Source organism: Gymnogyps californianus, chromosome 3 (assembly GCF_018139145.2).
Source record: "Gymnogyps californianus isolate 813 chromosome 3, ASM1813914v2, whole genome shotgun sequence".
NCBI lineage: Eukaryota > Metazoa > Chordata > Aves > Accipitriformes > Cathartidae > Gymnogyps > Gymnogyps californianus.
The window spans coordinates 52,344,713-52,367,870 of NC_059473.1; the positions used below are offsets into that span (position 1 = coordinate 52,344,713).

The following is a 23,158-nucleotide window of genomic DNA, read 5'->3' on the forward strand; positions in this document are numbered from 1 at the left end:
TGGCATTCTGTTCCCCAGTTTCTACTTGAAGCGGCAGATACTCACAGGTGCCCTTCACCCCGCGACAGCTCGCAGCCTGCCCTCCAGGAGGGCCTCCGTGCGGGCACAGACCAGCCTGCCCCCTCCATCTTTACCCCACGTTTGCCCCCGTAAAGGACGGCGAGTAGTCAGCCCAGACGCCGGCGGCCCTCAGAGGACGGGGGCTGCCCTGCGCCCCTTTCCCCGGACCGCCGCTTCCCCCGGCTCCGACTGCCTCCTCAGAGCCGGCCGCCCTTCCGCCCCGAGCGCCGTCCCCCCGCGCTCCTCAACAGCGGAGCGGCGCGGCGCGCGGGGTCCGTAGCGGGAGCCCTCCCGCTCTACTGCGGCCTCCGTCGGGCGGCGCCCCCAGGGGCAGGCGAAGCCGGTGCGGGGAGGGGTCGCCCCTTCCCGCCGCCCCGGGAGGAAGTGACATGGCGGCGGCGGGGCGGGAAGGCGAGGGGCGCCCTTTTCTTCCCGGAGCCGCCCGGCGGGTGGAGCCTGGCGGCCCCGCCCGAGCCGGCCGCCTCCCGGCGCGTGCAAACTAGTGGCAGTTGGTGCGGCTCGGCTGCCGCCCCGCTGCCCGCCCGCTCCCGGCGCCTCAGCGCGGCACGCATGCCAAGGCCCGGCGGCGCCAGGTACGTGCTCTTCCCCTGGCGGCCAGACGAGCTCCTCAGGTGTGGGGCCGCCCTCCTCCAGCCGGCGTGGTGCCCCATTTGGAAAAAAACAACCCAGAGCCCTGCCAGCCCCCTCCCCAAAACAACCGCCCCCCCCCCCCCCCCCCCCCGGCGTGCTGCAGCGGCGAGGCGAGGCGAGGGGCCGGCAGCTGCCGGCGGGGTGTGCGAGCGAGGCGAGGCGGGGCGCGGCGGGCCGGGAGGCGGGCTGCGGACAGAAGTTCCCTGATTTATTCGCCGCCGGGCCGGGTCTCCCCCGCCGCCGCCGCCGCCCGGCCTCGTCGCCGCCGAGAATTTTCCTGCCGCCCGCGGGCCCCCTTTGTGTGGCGAGCGCGGCCCGCGCCGGGGTTTCCGTGGAAACGGCAGAGCTGCGGCGGCCTTGCCCCGCTGGGCCCCCTCCGCCGGCGGGCGCGGGGCACTGCCGGCCGGGCCGGGCTGGGCTGGGCTGGGCTGGGCTGGGCTGGGCCGGGCGGTCGCGGCGGCGGCGGCCCCTTCCACTTTGCTTTCGGTCTTGCCCTCTCGCAGCGGCGGGGCTGGCGGTGGCAGGGGGAGGGGGCGGGTAGGGCGGTTGCCGTGGAAACGGGCGGGTGCGATCGCCTGTTTGCTGCCTCCTCTCCCGAGGCGCTTCTCCATAGCGAGAGGGCGTAGCGTGCCCCGATCGCCGGGGGTTTCGGAGGGGACGTGCGAGTGCACAGTCACAGGTCGTGGTGGCTGTTTTTTCCGTGGTACCTAGAAGTCCGTGAGCTGAGGCAGCGTGAGCGGTGGTTAGGCGGAGGAGAGGGGGAGCCTGCCTCCCTGGTGATGTGCTCACGTGCTGTAGGAGCTCTGCCTTTCATCTATCTATGTCTCTTCGTAAAGATATTTAAGCCGAATTAAATGATGGCCACAAACTGACTTGAGGTGTGTCGACTGATATCATGTGGTGCAGGGAAAACTCCAAGGGGGGTATTGTTTAACTAAGAATCCTTTGTAGCATTTATTTCAACAAGTGAGCACTCACTCGCATGGCTGAAAAGACAACCAAGAAGAGAGTCTGTTTGAACAACGTCACACGGACACTTCTGGTCGTTATCTTTGTTATGCATTTGTTAAGAGTTATAAGTGTTTCACGACCATGTGCAAACATCTAAGAATGATGTACCTTATGCAGGTGCTTGTGTGGGAGAAAGCGACCTTGCTGCTACATGAAAACTGAAAATAGTTTACAAGAGGTGGAAGGATGCAAGAAACTCTCAAAAAAAAAAAAAAAAAAACCCTCAAGCGTTTCTTTAAAAACAGTGATGCGTCCAGCCCAGGAAGTTGTACCAGGCGATTGTAGCCTCAGCTTGTACTGATAATCACTTCACACTAAGAGTGAGTTGCAAAAGAATTAAAAGCTGGTGGAGTAGAGAAGCTATTGCGGAACAACTTAAGCTGAAATTTGCAGCCTTCTTTCCTCTCTAACTTCTCATGTGAATGATAAGATTACTGTAGATATAGAGGTCTATCTATAGTATGCCAGGACTACCTCTGTATAAAGAGTGACTGCATGGTTCACTAGAATAGTTGATGTGCTGTAAATGTTTGCTGTCACTTACAAACAGCTAGAGAAAGCTGCTGGTCAGTATCTGATCTAATGCTGTGTTTTTCAAATATTATGGATTAAAATACATTCTGATTCATTTTAGGACTTAGTGTAAATATTATGCATAGCTTTGCTCTTTCCTATTAATGTTTTGCATAACAATGCCTGAACGAGCTGTATCTGAAAATGAAACTTTAAGTGTGTTTTATGGAAGACAGAGGGCCAGGATTCATGTGGAAGAATATATCAGAAAGCCTGCAGTGAACAGAGAAGGTGTTGTAAGCTGCTGATGGATAAAGGTTGCTCTTAAGCAAAGTTTGGTTGTGTTGTTGACAAGCACTTTAACAGATTTTAGTAAGTGCTTCACAATAAGCTGTAAGTATTATATTTTAGGAGTGGAGAAACTGCACAGAGAGGTCAGTGCTTGCCCAGAGTCACAGAGTAGAGAACGCTGTGTCCAGAGCATGGTAATTAACTGTGTTGAAACCCAGTAGGTGTCAGTTTGGTGGGGAGGTTGTATTTTCAGTAAGTCTTGCTCTGTCCAGACAAAATCCAGAGGCACTGAGGCAGTGTTCGTCTTCTCTTTGGAGTGAGGTGTGGTTACCTGGAGTGACAGTTGTACATCATTTACAGTTTAATGTACTTACTGTACCATAACAGAGAAGAGCTCTGTAGGAGAAGGGTTCTCTTGCAGGTGATGGATGAGAATCCTATGACTGTACTCTGCTCTGCTGAAAAGAGGTAGTTCATTGTTTTCTGTTGTATACCCTGATTTTATTGCTGGAAGGTGAAGACTGGGAATAATGCCCCTTGAAATCTCTTCAGTGCAGGAAGACACTGTCACAGCTGTGCTGAAGTTAGCAAGATATTATTCTTCTGTGACAAACATGCACTTGTGGCCCTTAGAACTTGTATTAGTAATTTGGTCTTAAATCTTAAAAAGTCAAATGTCCACTGTGTGATGTAGAAGAATACTTCCCTAACTAATTGCACCACTACTGCTGCTGTTGGTATGTCCCAATAAGGGCGAATGAACAAGAGGGCAACAACGCCTTGTAGTGCACTGTGCATGTGCTTTAGTCAGCGAAAGCTTTTGCAGCCGTGGGCCTCCCTCATTAGGGAAAATGTTATATAAGTCAAGGCAACTGTCTCCTCAGGTGTGTTTGATTTAGCTGTGTGGAATGCAGTGGGCTTTTTTGTAAGAAACTAGAAATGTGACTGAGAGCAGTACCCTGTATGCTTTGTTGCATTTCAGCACTGGTACGCGGCAGCTGAGTGTGTGTTTTTTTTCCCAGGTGCTTTGTCTGCAGGGTGGCTTTCCCCAGTGCATTTGGGAAAGTCTGCCCACCAATCTGTTGTTTGGTGGTCTTAAGCTCGTTCACCTCTGACTGTGTGGTGAGTACCCTGATCACCTCTGACTAATGCTCAGGTGCTGCTCAGAAACTGCTGACTCACTTTGTTTTCATGCTTTTCCCCTGTCCTCCTCCAGTGCCTCAGACTAGCGATGTGGTTAGGGTCAAGGTAAGGTCAGGGAAAGAGGAAAGGGAAATGAATAACTGTGTGTCCTGGCAAGGATGAAGATGCTGTAAAGACCCCTCTTTGATAACGTGAGAAAAAGATGATGGCTGTAATGGATTTCCTGAAAAGGTATGTAAACCATGTGTTAGGAACTGGGCAGAGCTGTCTAACAACTGTAGTGAGCCCACAGTTGGGAGATGCTGGGTTATGGTCCTGCTAGTGGTCTGCTCTTCATTTTGAACTTAAAGCCTTTTTACTTCTATGCCTCCGTTTTCACCTTCAGCCCTTCTGTCTGTCTGGTTACATTCTGCCACGAAGAGCTTAACACTGAAGTCATTTTCTGCTGCTCGCAGAAGGGCTGACCTCGCTTGAGGTTTCTCCTGTAGCATAAATAACAGGAACAGGGAAAGACAATTAACTAGTTCTAGGCTGGAAAGAAGTCAGAGGTGGCGGTCACTGAGAGCAGGTTTACTTGCCAGAAGGTTCGGAGCTGCTGGCAGAGACAAGCACACTGATTTCACATGCCTGTGTGACTGTTTATTAACGTCTAAAAAATTTCTGACATGCACCAGATTTCCTTTTAATCTGACCAACAAAGTTAAATTTCAGTCACATTTTTCCAGCAGGATCCAGGTGAATGAAAAGGTTTGCCCGTGCAGATTCAGTTGGTGGATTGTGCAAATTTTTTCACATATCAGAAAAAGAGGAAGACCTGACTTAAAACCTGCTGTTAAAGACAGGGAAAGAACATATTTGGGGGAAGTCTATGTGTAGAAATGTGTCGTGGTTTAACCCCAGCCAGCTGCTCCCTCACTTCCCCCCCTGCTCCCAGTGGGATGGGGAGGAGAATCGGGAAAGAAGGCAAAACTCATGGGTTGAGATAAGAAAGGTTTAATAACTAAAGTAAAATATAATACTAACAATAATAATAATGAAATATAATAATAATAATAGTAATGAAAAGGAATATAACAAAAAAAAAAAAAGGAAGCGCAGGAAAAAAAAGGAAAAAAAAACCCAGTGACGCACAATGCAATTACTCACCACCCACTGACCGATGCCTGAGCAGCGATCCACCCCTCCTGGCCAACTACCCCCTGTTTATATACTGCGCATGACGTTCCATGTTATGGAATATCCCTTTGGCTAGTTCGGGTCAGCTGTCCTGGCTGTGCTCCCTCCCAGCTTGCACACCTGCTTGCTGGCAGAGCATGGGAAACTGAAAAGTCCTTAACTTAGGATAAGTGCTGCTTAACACACGGATGTTTTAGTTGTTGCTATCAACATTTCTCTCACACTAAATCCAAAACCCAGCACTGTACCAGCTACTAAGAAGAGAGTTAACTCTGTCCCAGCCGAAACCAGGACAATATGGCACATAATTTTTAATCCATTTCAAGTGACAACTACTGTGTGAAAGTTAAACTGTGTCCCGCTTCTCCCCCTGTCTCCACGTTATTGCTGTCTTCACACATCATAGTTTGCCTCTTCTTACCATGTTTTTCAGCACTTTGGAAAATACCGTTACTACAGATGCTGCTTTGCACTTCTGGAAGGTCTGGAAGCATTCTGTGTGCAGCACCCTACACCTGCACTTGAATCATTTATGAGGTTTTCCGCCTTCAAGTCACAGGTGGTTTGTCAGGGGTTAACAAGGCTTTAGTTTATTTTATGGTTCTGAGGATATGTTTAGACAGTGCTGAAACTTGCACAGACATTTACTTTTTTTCCCCTTGATCTGGTATTAGTGAAAATTACCCTAAAACAATGCAGTAACATCAGTGTTGCCAAATGTGCAGATGGTAGGCAGGAGCGATACCACTATCTTCCCACAACCAACACATGTAAACAAGTATCTAGAGGATCAAAGTAATTGAAAGAAACTGTCCATTCCTGTTGTCCAGCAGTGGTAGAGGCGCAATAGGGTTGTAATTAAGCAAAAAGATAACTAGGAAGGTGCTGTTCCCAAGTTCATTGAGCCTTCAGTGTGTCACTATCTGGTTTTTACATGCCTATGCCTGTACCTCTGAGAGTGTGCATAAATACTGCATTTCACTCAAGATGAAGACAGATAAAAGCTTCATTCTGAATTTAAGCCTTGTAAAACTGTCTCAAATTTATTTGAAGTTAGCAGGACAAAATGCTCAAAGCCAGGCTTTTAAAAGGATTTAGGCACCTGAAGTTGTGCAGAGATGTACCTCGAAAATACAGGTAGGTGTTGATGTACCTGATGCTTAATTTAGTGCAAAATTTATAAAAATGTTACTGGATTCTTACCAGCATGTTTAGGAACTGTAACATCTGCACACTTGCCATCCAGTAAGGTAAATGCTGCTGGATCGAGCACTCTCTCTGAATGTTTTTGCTGGAAGTTTAAGGTCTTTTTGACTAGCCCTGGCTTTAGGTGCTGAGAATACAAGTTCATTGATTAGGTATATCACATTTGGCTGTCTTTGAGGGATAATGTTTTCCAAACAACAAGGACTATTGAAGCTTGTTGAGAGATTTCTTTTGGCTTCAACAGGATCTGAATCGGGTCCACAATAGAATCATAGAATGGTTAGGGTTGGAAGGGACCTTAAAGATCATCTAGTTCCAACTCCTCTGCCATGGGCAGGGACACCTTCCACTAGATCAGGTTGCTCAAAGCCCCGTCCAGCCTGGCCTTGAACACTTCCAGGGAGGGGGCATCCACAACTTCTCTGGGCAACCTGTTCCAGTGCCTCACCACCCTCACAGTAAAGAATTTCTTCCTAATATCTAATCTAAATCTACCCTCTTTCAGTTTAAAACGGTTACCCCTCGTCCTGTCACTACACTCCCTGATAAAGAGTCCCTCCCCATCTTTCCTGTAGGCCCCCTTTAAGTACTGGAAGGCCACTACAAGGTCTCCCCAGAGCCTTCTCTTCTCCAGGCTGAACAACCCCAACTCTCTCAGCCTGTCCTCATAGGGGAGGTGCTCCAGCCCCCTGATCATGTTCGTGGCCCTCCTCTGGACCCACTCAAGCAAGTCCATGTCTTTCTTACACTGGGGCCCCCAGACCTGAATGCAGTACTTGAGGTGGGGTCTCACGAGAGTGAAGTAGAGGGGGAGAATCACCTGCCTCGTGAGAAGTGCTAGCCACACTTCTTTTGATGCAGCCCAGGATGCAGTTGGCTTTCTGGGCTGTGAGCGCACCTTGCTGGCTCATATTCATGAGAATGAAACCTCCCTTTATTATTGGACTTGATAAATCTGGTGCCTGTGATAAAGGCTTTTATTCTCTGAAGTTCTCAAATTAAATCAGGCTGTTAGGGGACTGGTGATCAGGGAGAATGAGGAGGCTGAAAGTATTCTGAGTTCATGGTGTAGCAAAACAGTTCTGAATGCTCGTGTCTTAGAGGCAGAGGTGAGTGAAAACTGATGTGGAATGGGACTGCTGAAATGTGGGTAAAGCAGTCACCATGTTTATTTGGATTTTTACCTGGCATCTGGATGTCTGATTGTTTTGTGTGGGTGCAGCTGAGCCTTTCATTGAAGCCGGCATCGTATTTTTTGGAACCATGCCAATCACATCTCAGCTGTAAGACGTTTTTCTAAGTATTGTGTGTTACCTCTTTAAGGCAGGAGTTGGTTTTCTTTGAATAATAAATCTGGAAGCTTCCCTGCCACATTCATTCTTCAGTTAAACTATTTTCTACGGAAAGAAGCATTAGAAAATACTTAATGAATAAATATTAATATCCTGTGTATCCCTGTCTTGGTGTGGCTACTTCTGTGTATGTATTGTCATTTCCAATTTTGGGATGTGATTTTCATAAAGGAGAAATTCAGCTACTTCATACTCTTCAGTGTCATATGATAGAATACAGCCAAATTAAATTAATACTTGGAGGTTAAAAAAAAACTTGTGAATTTTTTTCTGTTTAACATTTCCTTAGTATTCAAAGAGCATACAAATGAATGTTATTTCATATTAATTAAAAATATGCAAATGGCTTAGCTGAAGGAGGCAGTCTACTGTCACAGAAGATCAAAAAAACTAACAGCTCATGTGGAGTTGTAATCAGGTGGATGGCACATTTCGTTTCCAGCACTGTTAACAACATCTTGTGATTGGTACTGGAAGCTTCTGGATCCCCCCACAGACGAGGTCGGCGCTGTTCCCTCATATCACTGTGATTCGGAACCACGGAGGACGCGGCCTGTCCCATGTCCTTGCTGTGTCTGTGGCAGCATTGTTAGCAGGGCTCAGATCCGCCAAGTGGGAGAACGTGTTATGGCAGGCCATACAGCTGCTTGGAGAGAGACACTATGTTGAAAGTATTTATACTGTTTTTTAGGAGGCAGTAGAAAATTTGTTACCAGCCCACAGTCTGGTGGTGGAAGTCCCACTTGTAAACCAGTGGTACTGCCACCATGGTGTTTTTCTCAGCTCAGTGATTTATGCCCTATCTCTGCCGCTTTCCAGATCTTTTTTTAAGATTTTTGCTGCCACAAATTCTATATTATTCATTAGTTGCATTTTCTAGCTTTCTTAAATAAACAAAACAACAAAGCCACACAAGTTAGGAATTCGACTTCTAGGAAAAGGCTTAAAGACGCTGCCCAAAATTACTAAAATGTAAATCACAATTCCAGAAAATATAAAGACGTCATTTTATGGGAGCGTCCTGAGGAAAGAAAATTATCCTTTTCCTAGTGCTGATGATTTTTATCTTCTGATTGTTGTCCTTGAAGCATCTAGCAATGCCTTTAATTCCTTCTTGGGTAGGAATAATGAGAGAGATGTACATTTGTGTGCATGTGCACACAATACTGTCGGCTTGGTACTAAAGTTGTAACTTCTAGTGTATAGTACAGAGCTATCCAAGTTGCTGAGTACTTGGTGTCCTGGTTTCAGCTGGGATTCTTCTCCCCATCCCACTGGGAGCGGGGGGAGGAAGTGAGGGAGCGGCTGCGTGGTGCTTAGCTGCTGGCTGGGGTTAAACCATGATACTTGGTTTTCATTTCTTGAGGAATGGAGAAAGGAAGGGAAAGTAAGAGTTTGTTACATCAGCATGTGCATCCTGGTTTGAACCATCTCCTACATTTATATCTGTTGCATCATCTGCTGCCACTGAAGGTCTTTGTGGGATGTGTCTGTTCCTGCTCTGCTCTCTATATGTGGCCTGTCAGAAGCTGTTGCAAGGGAAACTTGAGCATGGGCAAGAAGGCAAATAAAGGAGGATGAAAAGTACTGTTTTGTGTTGAAAGCTGGAGCCCAGGGAACTGGCAGGTTGTGGTTCTGGAGTTGGCTCTGCCATGAATTTGCCATGTGACTGTCACAGCCTCTCCAAGAGCGTTGTTCTGAGTTCCCAGTGTGTAAGATGGGGGCAGCAAGACAGATCTTGCCAGGCTTACTTCACTAGTGTCTTCTAAATGACTGTAGCTTTTCATATGAGAGGGGATGGATAAATCAAGGAAAGAATTGACAAAAATCCACACTGTTTTCTAATGCTGTCCATAAAGGGTTTGATCTTGCATATAGAAGTGGACTTGCTCATGCTACTAAGTCTGTTGAGTGGATGTGAAACTTCTCTGCCTGGATACAACTGCTTACGTGTGTTAGTGGTGTGGAAAGCTGTGTGTTGCAGAATTGGAGTTAGGAGGTGATACTTTTGTAGTCTAACTTTGTAACTAACTCATTGTGGGTAAGAATAGGAGGATTAAATATTTAAAGCTTTGAACTAAACATGTGATGCATGTTATCTTGTTACCTCACACATAAAGCTGATTTGGATACGGGAGAAGTATTTTGTCTTTTGAGAGTATAGGCAGTTTCTGTACCTTGTGCTGACCCTTTGCGTTGCTGTGAATGTAATTTACAGTTCTTTAAAACAAGATGAGAGTGATCAGTGTTTGGCAAGCATAAACCATGCATCTTCATAGGAGAGACCTCCTTTCCAAAGCTTATCTCTTATCAAGAGAATGTTTGGACTCCCAGCACAATTTAAAAAAAAAAAAAAAAAAGCAACCCTGGTTTTATACCAGCTCCTGAATTAATCCTTTGTCTGCCTTCCTCCCTCCCCCCATTTCTTTGGGCTCTCCTAAAAGAAATGGTTTTATAATAACCACTGGAGAACTCAGTAGCTACTCCTGTGTTGGTTCTGTTCCTGAAATGCCCAGTGCAGAGGTGATCAACCATAATGCTGTGTGCCCCTGATGCTGGGTAAATACCATGATGCAGGTGGCAACATCCTGCTGTACTGCCCCTGCTGCCTCTGTAGTTTTAATGTGTTAATTTCCCGTGCACAGGAGTGGTGTGGATCTTGCCATTGCGAGATTTCTCACAGGCTGTGCATTGAGGACCAATGGCTTAACTAGACAGACTCTGATCTCTGTACCTCGAATGTACAGTTGCCTCAAATGGTCCGTGACTGTTCTGTACACAATTTCATGTATCATAAACACAAAAGCATCTGTACTTATGTACATACATACATTTATATTTGAGAAGGTTTAGTTTGTTGCAGACATTCAGATTCTGTTATTTGATAAGCCACCTGTACTTTTGCAGCAAGCCAGATCATCCACTGAAGTGACTTTGTAGAAACACATTTTGATTTTTTTTTTTTTTTTTTTTAATAGAGGGGGGTGCCAGGTGACAGTAATGTGTGGGCCTGGTTAGCTTTGACTAAGCATTTAATGTTGCCTATGAGAGCAAATATTAAATTGGCTATAAGCACATGATATAGTTGCTTGTCCTAGACTCTTTGCTGTTGTTCACCCCAGTTATTTTTGAGGAGCTATCCAGGTTGCTTATATATGTGTGATACCGTAGCCCACATCATGCTTAGATTCTCAGTATATTTTTCTGGTAAATTTTTGTTTGCTGTTTAGTCCTGCTCCCTTGCTCTGTACCTAAATTTGACTTGTGTTTGTTACGTTGCCCTTGTTGGCAGCCCAAGTAACTTGTTAGATTAATGGACCCAAATAAAGTAAAAGAGGAAACAGAGGGACTCTGTGGTCCCCAGAACTGAACTCTGGGGCTGGACTCTGATACACTCCTCCAGGTCTTAAATATCTTAATGCAGCTCTTTCTTTTATTTTTCCCAAGCAAATTGCAGATAATTGTGCTTTGGAGAAATCCGTATATATGAGAATGTATTAAAATACAGAACCTTGGGTGGGAAACAGTTGAAGAGCAACACTTGGCATGCTGGAAAGAAGCAACTTGCTTCTACTGCTATTTTTGTGAACTTGATGTTCTGCACCCAAGATAACTGCTGTACTTCACCCTGACATATTTTTTGAGGATCTCTCTAGGAGCTTTGAACAGAAGTGCTTAACTTCAAGGGGTTTACCCTCTTCAAATAAATGCCTCCCTCAGCATCAAGCCCTGCAGTCCCTAAACACCGCACTTCCAAGGAGTTCTGTATTGCCTTGTGTTTAAGCCCAGCTTCCTACGGCTTCCTTGTTCAGCTCCCTCTTCCCTGAATATTTCATGTTCCTGGAAGAAGGAGCAAGGCTGAACTGCTTCTCACCAGAATGTGGACAGCGGCTCCCCATCTTTTCCGCTCCTTCTCAGACTATGCATGCCTTTCCCAGGCTGCCATCATCCCCCTTGCCCCACTGTGTAAACACTTTCCTTTCTACATGGTAAGGGGACAAGCATTGAGGCTGTCAGGGCTAACAGCAGCTATGCTGTGCATTTTACCAGCAGAAAGTATGCATACAAAGATAGAGAACTTGTGTCCTGGCAGGCATGCAGAGTTTGCATAGCTGTCTTGCTCTACATCAGATCACAGCAGGAAGAAGATACAAAAGGGGAAGGGGAAAGCATTATGATATGGTAACCATTTAAAAAACTCCTGGGTCACTTTCATTTCTTCAGTTTATACTGTTATGCTAATTATCTCTGTGCTCAATAGAAAACAAATAAAAATTCAGTTTTATAGTAAGCCTATAAATTGGAAATCCTAAAACTTGCTGGTAGATGGTATTGATTCTTCAGCCTTTGAAACAGCCAAACTGACTGATCTCTCCTTTGTAGTGGTGTGTGTTACAAAATATGCAGTTCAGGAATGCGTGACTCCTCAGGAAAACCTAAAAACATTCTTAAGTTCCCTTAACTTTGGGGGAAGGACTTAATATATGCTCAAATTCTTCCCTGATTTAGGACTTCTCTGAGGAGGTGTGGTGGGTTGACCTTGGCTGGCTGCCAGGTGCACATGAAACTGCTCCCTTGCTCCCCTTCCTCAGCAGGACTGGGGAAGAAAATGAGATGAAAAAGCTCGTGGGTTGAGATAAGGACAGGGAGATCACTCGCCAGTTACCATCATGGGCAAAACAGACTCCACTTGGGGAAGATTAATTTAATTTATTGCCAATTGATAACAGAGTGGGGCAGTGAAAAACAGAGACAAAACTAAAACTTTGTTCCCCCCAAGCCCTTTCTTTTTCCCAGGCTCAATTTGACTCCTGACTCTTCTACCTCCCCTCCCGCCCCCCGCCGCACCCTGAGTGGTGCAGGGGAATGGGGAATAGGGGTTGCAGTCAGTCCATAACACTTCCTCTCTGCCACTCCTTCCTCCCGCTGTTCCCCTGCTCTTGCTGGAGTCTCTCCCACAGGGTACGGTCCTTCAGGAACAGACTGGTCCAGCCTGAGTCCCCCACGGGCTGCAGTTCCTGCCAGAAAACCTGCTCCTGAGTGGGCTCCCCTCCATGGGCTGCAGTGGGACAACCTGCTTCACCATGGTCTTCACCACAGGCTGCAGGAGACTATCTGCTCCGGTGCCTGGAGCACATCCTCCCCCTCCTTCTTCACTGACCTTGGTGTCTGCAGGGCTATTTTCTCTCACATTTTTCTCACTCCTCACTGACAGCTGCTGTGCAGCATTTTTTTACCCTTTCTTAAATGTGTTATCACAGAGGTGCCACTAGTGTTGCTGATGGGTTCAGCTTTGGCCTGTGGTGAGTCCCTTCTGGAGCTGGCTGGAACTGACTCTGTCTGACGTTGGGGGCAGCTCCTGGAGTCTTCTCACAGAAGCCATCCCTGCAGTTCCCCCCACGACGCAAACCTTGCCACATAAACCCAACGCAGGAGGTAATGCCCTAGTAGTTGCCTTTGGGGGAGGTGGGAAGTGATTCAAACCCTAATTAAGCATGAGGCAAATAGATGGATAATTCTTCCTCCAGACTTGTTTTTTTTTTTGTCTGGCATGTACAGATATATTCTCCTTGAAGGCGAATACATACATGGACGCAACCTCACTTTTGCTATCTTTTGATGCTCACTGATAGAAGAGCACAAGGGCTTCCTGTGACTTGCCTTGCATATATATTTCATATACAGAAGCACTGTTAAAATGGACTCTGATATGAAATACAGTACTGCTATCTGTGCTGTTCTGATGGCAACTGAAATTCACTTAGAGGCACTACTGAAACTGCTGTAATCTGACCTGAGCATGTTTTCATAGTCTTGGTCTCTGTAACTCATCCATCCGAGAATCTGGTTTAGATGAGAAAATGCAAGAATGGGCATCATCATCATATGCTTGGTTGTTCTTAACTTGCAGCAAAGCATTTAAGGACTTTATCAAAGAGTAGACATAAGTGAAAACCTTTGCCTAGGCTTGAAACATGCTGTTCTGAAAATAACTGAGTATAGTGCTGTCTTGCATCTATTTGTAAGTATGGACAATATTAGCTTAGTCCGGATGCTGTCAGATAGGTACCATGTTGCTTTCCACACTCCAAGGACTCTATTTACTACATAAACTTCGGACAAGGTGGGTGAGAGTTCTTTGCTTCATTCTTGTGCTTTCTGTAAAAGTGCAAACAGCTATGTTCTTTACAAGATCACTGGTTGTAGTCTCTAAACTCTTACAGACTTTGAAGTACGAAATAGCATTGTTAATTGGCCTCTGCCAGAAGAGAGGTGTTCACCTTGCATATCACTGGTGTGACGTTGCCTTTTCTTCTGTGTCCTCCTGGTCAGTTATTCTAAGCAGAAGGAAATGCTGAGAGTAGTTGAAGTAGAAAACAGTGGATCTTGCTAAAGAATGGAACTTGGGGGGAAAAGACGTACAATGAATAGTCGTGGAGTTTGCTTTTAAACCTGATGCTGTGATCTCTTAGTCACATGAATAGATGCTTGTTGACTTGCTCCCTAGACAGACATTTGAGGTTTCAGTCTTTTGTTTTATATCCAAAGGAAGACTGTTATTAAAGAATGTTCCTATCTGTTTTTGATGCTCTGGCTGGCCATTTTCTCCTAATTTGTTTTAAGGGGTGTTTGACAGAAGAGAGCTTCTTGGCAGCTCTCCGATCTTAATAGCTTCTGAGAAAATGCATTGATTGGCCCTTTTGTTTTCAAAAGATGGCTGTAATTTTCAGTCATTATCTATAAGGAAATCAGTGTAATTTATTAAACCAGCATCATGGATTAAGAATTAAAGACCTGATTCTTTATCACTTAAACTGGTGTTACATTGATGTTACCCATGAGGAACTTTAGTAAGACAAAGAGCAAGTGGAAGAAGTTTCTATGAACTCTTAAAAAGCAAGCTTCTAGACCTCTTTCATAAGCTCAGAATTGATTCTTGAAAATAAATTTCTACTTTTTTGTTGCTTGTACCAAGAATAAACTGCATTTCTTGGAGTTTGGGTAATGAAAACAGTCCAAAAAGTATCATATTAAAAAAAATCTTCTAAGAATGAGCTTATGCCTGAGAAACAGAACACTTAGCTAGCACTCTGTATACAATGTTTGGTTTGCAAATTTTGTAGGGAAAACAGCTTGCATTTAATCAGAAGAGAAAATTAATCTCTCTAGTCTCCATACTTTTCAGAAAAGCAAAATTTAAGCAGTGGCTCTAATTGGTTGTTCCTTTTTACAAGCAAGTTAGGTTAGATGTATTTCAGTGGTACTGCTTAAGTAGATTTAGTTTGCCTTTAAAACATCTTAGAAGCTTTACAGAATTGAAATTTGATGACTGAGGTATGAAAGCAAGGAATAAATTACTTTCAAACATTCCATTGTGGCTTCATAAAATTATATGACAGTAATTATGTTTTATCAGGGTCATCTCATCTTTGTTTATTTTAATTTTGTGAAGTTTTGTTTTAAAGACCCAGTATGAAGTAAATGATTCACATAAACATAACATTTTAATGCAGTTTGACTACTATTATAATGAAAAAAAACAAATTGGTGGACTAATGTTCTGGTGAATTCTTCCTTGTCACAAAGTCTGTCGATCAACTGCTTGCTACAGTAGATTTCTGTTGATTATAACAAATAGTGAATTTTCAGGTCTCCCCTGTAAGTAGACAGTGCTTTGATCTTATTTTATATATGGATATTTTTTTGATCCAGGCTCTTACTGATCTCTGGGAATTACCTTAGATTAGAGTGATTCTGTGGGATGGAATTAAACAGGCCAGCTAGCACAAAAAACTTTTCATCAGTTTTAGCCAAGGACGGTAGGATAAACCCAGTCACCAGGGTTTCAGGCACTGCACAGTCTTTTAAACTATCCACTTGTAAGTAACTGGTTGCTTCCATTCTGACTGTTTTAAAGAAGTGATCTAATGCTGCTACTTGGTGAAGTACAGTAGTCTGAACTAGGGGATTGAAATCTTGTGTCTTTCACTGTAAACTTGTGCAAAACTTGGGTTTGCCTTTTTTTTTTTTTTTAAAAAGTGTTTGGCTCTGTCTTCAGAGTGTGCGATGGAGGGGCTGGGGCATGAATCATTGCAATGGTTCCTATTAGACAACATTTCTCATTCTACTTAGCCTTCAACAAAAACAAAGCCTTTGGTCAAGGCCCATGCTAATAAATTGTCTGCCACCCTCAGAAATGTATCACTAATAGAATGATTGGTTAAAGCTGGAAAAGCTTTTTGCAAGTATCATGACAGTATTTACTCGAATGAACAGAGGCCTGTTCTGCCATTCTGAGCTACAGATGGTGACTGCTTTGGTACTGAATAGTACAGCAAGATAAAGGGAACAAAGTCTGTGATACACAAAGGGCACATTTTGTCTGCTAATAATAGGCTTGGGACTGCCATAAATTCTTTATATAAATTATACAACAATACAGATTCTCTTTCTTAAATTTTTCTTCATCTTCCTTGCGGTTGAAAACCTGGCTAAATAACTTCCTATTGCTTTGCAGCAATTCTTGTGTGTGCTCTTTGCTGTGGTAAGCATAGTTAGCAAGGGCAGTAAAACAAATGTTTCAGGACACTGATCTAGACTCAGTGCCTCACATAATGGGGTCTCATATGAACTAAAAGGGTAGGCGTAAAGATTTTTTTCATCAGTTAATTCCCTGGGATGCTGACAGCTGCCGTTTTGTTATTGCCTGGCACATTCAGAAATACTGTCTCAGGACTTCCTCCCTGGGCAAACTCTCCTACGCCTTGGAGGGAGAAACAGTGTAGGAATGGAACAAGATGGCAGCACCTCCTGCTTAACTGTATTCAAAATAGTGGGGTATTGTTTACTGAGAGATCATGTCTTCATATTTTTTCTCCTAACAAATGAGACTACTGTTGGTGGTAGTGATGGTGGGGGGAGGTCAATATGGTATTTGGTAGGCCAGAATACTTGGCAGAGGACACTTCCTCTGAATGCTCAGCTGCTGAGGTTGGACTGGTCCTTTCCAAAATTATACAAACATTTCTTAAGTAACCTAAGAGTTGATTTTTTTCTGGAAACACTGCTGGGTCATGGGTTAGTACTGTTATTGATGTTTCCCTTCTGGGCTGATGGAGTATAACTGACAGAATTACAGTGTCAAAGAATAATTGAACAAATTATGTGTATTGTGCATAGCCAAGCTTTTATTCTCTTGCCAAAATCAACTGGTATTTGAATGTGACAAGGGAACAAGCCAATAAAGCTAGAATTAAGGGGCTGCTGCTACCTCTTGGTTGGGGAGCATGGCTGGCATAGCCTGTAGAGGAAGGCACAACCTCTAACATAAAGCATTAAAGCTTGCATTTACTTTGGAGCTACTCTTGAAGATAGCAGAGGCCACAGTATATGTCTTATATTTTGATTTGAATTGTCTGTACTTCATAAGTGGATTATTTTGCTCCTATTTTATCAATAAAGATCCGTAGTCCATGGAACGGAGTCTTATGCTCATGGGCTTTGCAGAATTAGGACTGAAATGTGAAAATTTGTTTCCAAAGCCAAATGTAAATTGATTCAGAAATATGGTATTCTCTTTCCATGCTTACTTTTGCAAATATTGTCATCAAGCCTTTTTCTACAATAGAATTAACTTTCATTTTAGTGTATTTAAGTATAAAACAGGAAGTCTGTATTAACAGTCTGTTTATAGAAATAAATGCACTCTGTAACTGCTGATACTGTTTGGTTTTGCAGGTTGTCTTCTGAATTTTGGGTCTGAAGGTACCCTCTTGCTTTCTCAGCAAATCATGGACATCGTTGGCTTTCTGAAGTCTCAATTCATTTGCCACCTTCTGATCTGCTACATATTTATAGTGTCAGGACTGATCATTAACTTCATTCAACTCTTTACACTTATACTTTGGCCAATCAACAAGCAACTGTTCAGGAGGATCAACTGCAGACTGGCTTACTGCATTTCAAGCCGTAAGATTTCATTTTGTTTTTTAAAGTATTTTTATATTTTGTCTTGAGGAATTGGTAGAAAAGTTCTGAAACAGATTTCAAAGTAACCCATATAAAGGTCATTACTGCTTTCTACAGCACTTGCATTTGTGTGAAGAGGTGTATGCTTTGTTGACATGTCCCGTTCTGCTGAAATGTTTTGCTCTTTTATATTGGGATACTTGCTTGACTCAGGATATTGAAGAAAGAACGCCTCTCGTTTGGCTATCCATCATGTTCCATTAAGCCAAATGAGAAATATTGACCAAATAATAGCTGAACTTGCTGAGATGCATTATCTGTAGGCTTACAGTGTTAACAAGTCATTTCCAATAATGCTTTCAATCTTTTTATCATGCATGATTTTGTTTATGATGTTGGTTTAAGTGTTTCATGTGCGAATACTGTTCAGGACTGGGAAATAACAGTAAAAAAAGGAAAAATCTTTGATTCCATGTGCTTCTTTCTTAAGCCCGTTATAAACTGTTGTTTCTTTGAATAGGCATTTCAGACCTTAACTTGCATCTGTATGTATTCAGTATATGCATATAGTTATAATGTAGAATACAGCAAGTAGCCTGTAAGCATTAAAAGAAGGAGGGGTTGCAATTATTTTTATTTTCTGGGGGAGATGGGAGCATAAGCTCAGGATATTACTTGTAGAAAGACCAGACCTTTGTAACTGCTGGGAGATATGACAATTCACTGACACTTGACTAAACAGGTAATTCCAGTGGAATGAATGAGACTGGTGTCCATTAATTTCTATTTTGTTAGTAGGAGGTTGGTAGAATGTCCACCTGTCAACAGTGGATTATCAGAGCATGTGTAGTTTTCTTGATACTATCAGTCTGCTTATATATTAGTTTTCAAAGAGCTACGACTGCAGTTTCAGCACTGATTTATTGCAGTGCAACTTCTGACTTCTACATAATTGCTCTCAACTTACAGCAGAGAGCGTTCTCCACAGAAGCTGTTAAAAAATACGGTAATATGCCTGTGTTCAGTAGCTGGGACTGTGCTGTTACATGTGTGCACCTTCCAGGGAGATTTCCCTGGGCCTTTCTGAAACTCAGAAGTACTTTCTAAAAATGAAACTCTTGCAAAGTGCATGCCTTTTGAGGCTCCCTAAAGAGTATTCAGGTGTGATGTCACTGTCAATGCTGAGTGAGTTATGGATGGTTTCATACCAGGAAAACAGCCCTCCAACACAGTGTTTAAGAGTTGTGTTGCAGAAATGCAGCAAAATGGTTTCCTTCACGTCACTTGTTCTGCTACTAGGAACCTGAAAAGGGAAAGCATTGCTAGTATTCATAATGAACTCCTTGAGGGAGAAATCTGCCACATGCCTCAAATTGGAAGCCACTAGGGATTATTTGTCTCTTATCAGTGACTCTGATGTGCAACTATTCAAAGCATTTTTTTTTTAAACATACTTTTGACTTAAATTTCAAAGCTGCATCAGCATGTATAGGCCCAAATAAATTGGGGGTGCTGTTCTATTATTTCTGTAATACAGAGAGGATGTTCCTGCTGAAAAATTTCATTTTTGCTGTCTGTGTGTATGTCCCTGAAGTAGTGAGTTTGCAAGTACTATTCATTTGTATGTACGAACAGTGGCATGAATATAGCCAGGTTTCTACCTTTTGCCTGGTAACATAGTATATGTTTAAAGCCATGGAATGTAGAAGATACTGTACAGCTGTATACAGGTACATATAGGTATATTATTATTATTTTTCATGCAATGCCTTCTGCCCCATTCTTCCTTTTGCCTACTTAGTGCAGAGCCATCAGCTACTGTAGAGTCTTCAGACTGAATCCTTTAGCTGCCCTCAATCTAGTCTCATCTATACTGGGGACTGGTCACTGTGTAAGAGCAAGTAATACCGCATGCTTGTCCTTGGTTGGGCAGGTGGCTTTATACTCAGGCTTGCTGATCTAGTCTTCAATGTTGACGCCACTGGAAAAGGTTGTGTTTTGAGATTTTTGCCCAATCATACTCGGAACAAACTATCTTTAGGTTAAAGACAGTTATTTTAGCTTTACAACAGAGCAAGCTAGCATTTGATATGAGTCACCCTTATCTGAGTGATATTTGAAAAGGGGAAAATGGTAGTTAATTAAAAAAAGTATTTGGAAGAACTGAAGAATGCAGTAGACCAATTAATCAAAACGGATATGTTTTTGTAGTAGTGTATGTGTAAGGTAATGCCTTTTGGGGGTCATTGGTGTGCTGACTAATAAATAACTTAAGTTGGGTCTGTATGGGTCTGATGAAAGTCATGGAAACAGCGTATAGTTTGAGACAATGAAGCTTAGCCTTGGAGAATGTAGAGAGGCATGTGCTTTGCAACAGTGACAAGCATCATGTTGCTTTGAGTGGCTAGTACAGCCTGAGTCACCAAGTCAACCAAAGAGTGAAATAGAGCAGGCATGGTTTAACTTAAGAATGGAATGAAAGCAGCAGCTGCCTTTAGATCTTGCAAGTTCGGTCAGTTTCCATTTCATGGCAAAGGTAGAGATAAATGATTCCATAAAATCAGGGGAGAGCATTTCATCTTTGACACTATGCTCTTTGGGAAAGTTTTTTTGTATTTCAAGTACTGGCGGAGTTTTCTTCTACCTCTTTTCTTCCTATCTCCTTTCTAATATAAGAACATAATATTCTCACTTCTTCACGTGCAATGTCTGCTGTCACACTGCATATGGGAAGCTAAACTGCTGTTGTGGTTAATGACTTGTCCTCACTTCAGTAGTCCGGTTTGAGTTGGGGGTGCTTATCTGTTCACGTGAATCAAGCCAAACTAGCTCAAGTAAAAGTATTCATAGAATCATAGAATCATTTAGGTTGGAAAAGACCCTTAAGATCATCGAGTCCAACTGTAAACATAACACTGCCAAGTCCACCACTAAACCAAGTCCCTAAGTGCCACATCTACATGTCTTTTAAATACCTCCAGGGATGGTGACTCAACCACTTCCCTGGGCAGCCTGTTCCAGTGCTTGACAACCCTTTTGGTGAAGAGATTTTTCCTAATATCCAGTCTAAACCTCCCCTGGTGCAACTTGAGGCCATTTCCTCTCATCCTATCACTTGCTACTTGGGAGAAGAGACCGACACTCACCTCACTACAACCTCCTTTCAGGTAGTTGTAGAGAGTGATAAGGTCTCCCCTGAGCCTCCTTTTCTCCAGGCTAAACAAGCCCAGTTCCCTCAGCTGATCCTCATAAGACTTGTTCTCTAGACCCTTCACCAGATTTATACCATAAAATGGCTGTATGGAGTAACTGGGGTTTGGTAGTTGGGGATATGTAGCTGTGTGCGCTGCTGCTTCTCTACTGTGAGTATGGCAACAGCACTACAGCTTCTCACCGTAACTACTGACAACCCAGCAGGCTAAAGCCATAGACTTCAAACTTCTCTTCATCAATGCAAGTTAGAGAAGACGTAGAAACCTGGTTTCCAGTTTGAATTTACAGTGGAAAGGATTAACTAGAGCAACAACTTGCTTTTAATGGAACAGAACAGGTGTAATGGCACACACCAAGTTACCTTAAATAATTGGTGTTGAGAAGTTGTTGTCTTTCTTCAAACCAATTGTGAATCCTGGGTTGGTCAGATAGGGTGAGTTTAGCTTCTCTACTGACCTGCTTCATTATGTACTAGCATTGGGGAGAACTTTCTAATGACAGTGTTGCAAACGAAAAAACATTGGTTCTGATAAACTGCCAATTTTTCTGCCATGCCTTTTTATTGAAATTTGAATTGGGTAAATGTTCTTTAATTGCAGATTGGAAGCCTTGTTCAGCTTGAGTCTCCTGCTCCCCACAGGATGTGTTAGCCATTCAAGAGATTGCAGTTTGGGTTGCTTTTATACCTCCAAGATACTTTTCATGTTTTACTATGAATAAACTCTTCCTGTTTGATTCCATTTTCCCATTTGACAAATATCTACAAGGTAATCATTAGTTCTAGTCCTCCTTCCTCTGTATGTCTCAACCTTTACTGAAGAGTGTTAGTTGCAGAGAGTGGACATTCAACTTGAACAGACTTTTGTCTGTATTGGTCTTGAAATGAGCTAAAAGACTAGTAAGGGTTACACACCCTCTGTTGTGTTTTAAGTTTAAAGAAACAAAACAAAAAACCAAACCAAACAAAAAACCAAAGCCTTTGGGCTTCTAACATTCAGAAAATATTTTCTGGCTCCAAGTATATATTCACTGACTGGTTCAACTGCCTGTTAATCCCCCTTTTGTAAAATGACAACCCTGATAAACTCTCCCTAATACTGAACTCCACAGAGTGCACCTCTAATAAGGAAATTGAACACTGCAAACCTCAACAAGGTGGTAACAATAAAAATTTTAAAAGTAAGTGTGCTTGGAAGATGGCATTAGAACAAAGGTTGGGCAGGCAATCAATCTTATTTTTTATTTTTAAATAATTTAGGGACATCTTGTCCTCAGTCTCTTTTTCCAAAAGACTGAGATCCAAGATGTGTGCCAAGGAAGGAAGCACTTAGTGTGAAATACATCATGGATGTTCTCATGGATGCCGTTTGTGCCTGAATTAGAAGAGGTGGGAATACATCTTCCTCGTCCCCCTTATCTGAGGACAGCAAACCACCACAAAGGGTACGCACGGCTTTTCTGCACTAGCTTGTAAAGTTGGCCAAACACATAGAGCTAACAGGTTGTCTTGGGTATTAGAGCCACATATGCACATGGCTGCGTAGCTTGCTGGGGCAGTGGGAAAGTGATTTGTACTTCCTGAACCAGTTTGTGCTTGGTAGGCTGGTGCAGTGCTACCCCGGGGTGAGCAGAGCATGCTGGGCACCTGCGGGCTGTTTGGGACATAACTCTGCCATGTGCCAAGACTATGAGAATGGGACATACACAAACAGGACAAATGGCTGCTTCAGTGGTGCTGGGTGTATTTACTCAGGAAGGTATTTGCTTGTGAGTGGCGCAGTGATTGATAACTTGTCCTCTTGCTGCCAGTGTGTTGGGGGAAACTTAGCTTCTCCTTGTGCTGAGATCCACCTTGTGATCCCAGAGTGAGTGGCAAACTGGCCTCCCACTGACTCTTTGCACTACATGAACTTTGCATAAACAAAAGATCTGCCAACAATGGCACAGTTGTGTGGACAGGTGCATAAGGGCTTTAAAAGCAATTGACTTAGCTTCTAATCTGCCTTCATAAATAAATTATAGTAGTACTAATACCTATTCTTGTGCTATGAAAGGGGTGTTATTACACCTCTGGGTAAAGTTACACAATGTAGGCTGCAGTTTGTAAATCCGTCTGAGGGGAAGGCCCTTCTTTGCATGGAAAGAGGCACCCTGATGCCTGCTCATTGACTGCAGCAAAACCAAGATGGAAACTGAGTCTTCTTATGAGTGAGCTTTCTAGAAACAAAACCAGAGGAAACTGAGAACTGCTTCAAGTTCATCATCTTGGCTCGCTGTTACGAGACAGTAAAGCTAATTCCTTCCACGTACAACTATAGGCTTTGCAATGTGAGAACTGGGCATCCAAATAAGGCTCTGTGGTAGTATCAGGGCCACGTTAATCCTCAAGATTATTTTGTTTCCCTGCATGTAACCCACTGCCCACTTGTGGTTCAGAGGAGCCCTTGGCCATTTTGCTTGTTGTTCGTACCAAGGTGGTGCTGTGGCAGAGAGGAGAATTCTCTCCTCTGGTGCAGTTGAGTAGGTGGGAAGGGGTGGGAAGCAAGAGGGCCCTGAAGAGGCAGGGCTTTCTT

At 43.6% G+C, this 23,158-nt stretch overlaps 1 protein-coding gene across 2 annotated transcripts in view; it reads left to right on the top strand.

Moving 5' to 3' along the window:
* Window positions 1–574: 574 nt before the first annotated feature.
* The window catches only part of AGPAT4 (1-acylglycerol-3-phosphate O-acyltransferase 4), an 87,185-nt gene continuing 64,601 nt past the window's right edge, over window positions 575–23,158 (top strand). Inside the window, exons 1-2 of one of the 2 annotated variants that reach the window (XM_050894805.1) lie at window positions 575–653; window positions 17,142–17,372. In XM_050894805.1, the coding sequence (XP_050750762.1) occupies window positions 17,195–17,372 (178 nt within the window). In that variant the 5' untranslated portion in view covers window positions 575–653; window positions 17,142–17,194. Of the gene's footprint in view, window positions 654–3,826; window positions 3,901–17,141; window positions 17,373–23,158 lie in introns of those variants that run through there. The other variant, XM_050894807.1, reaches the window with a different exon arrangement.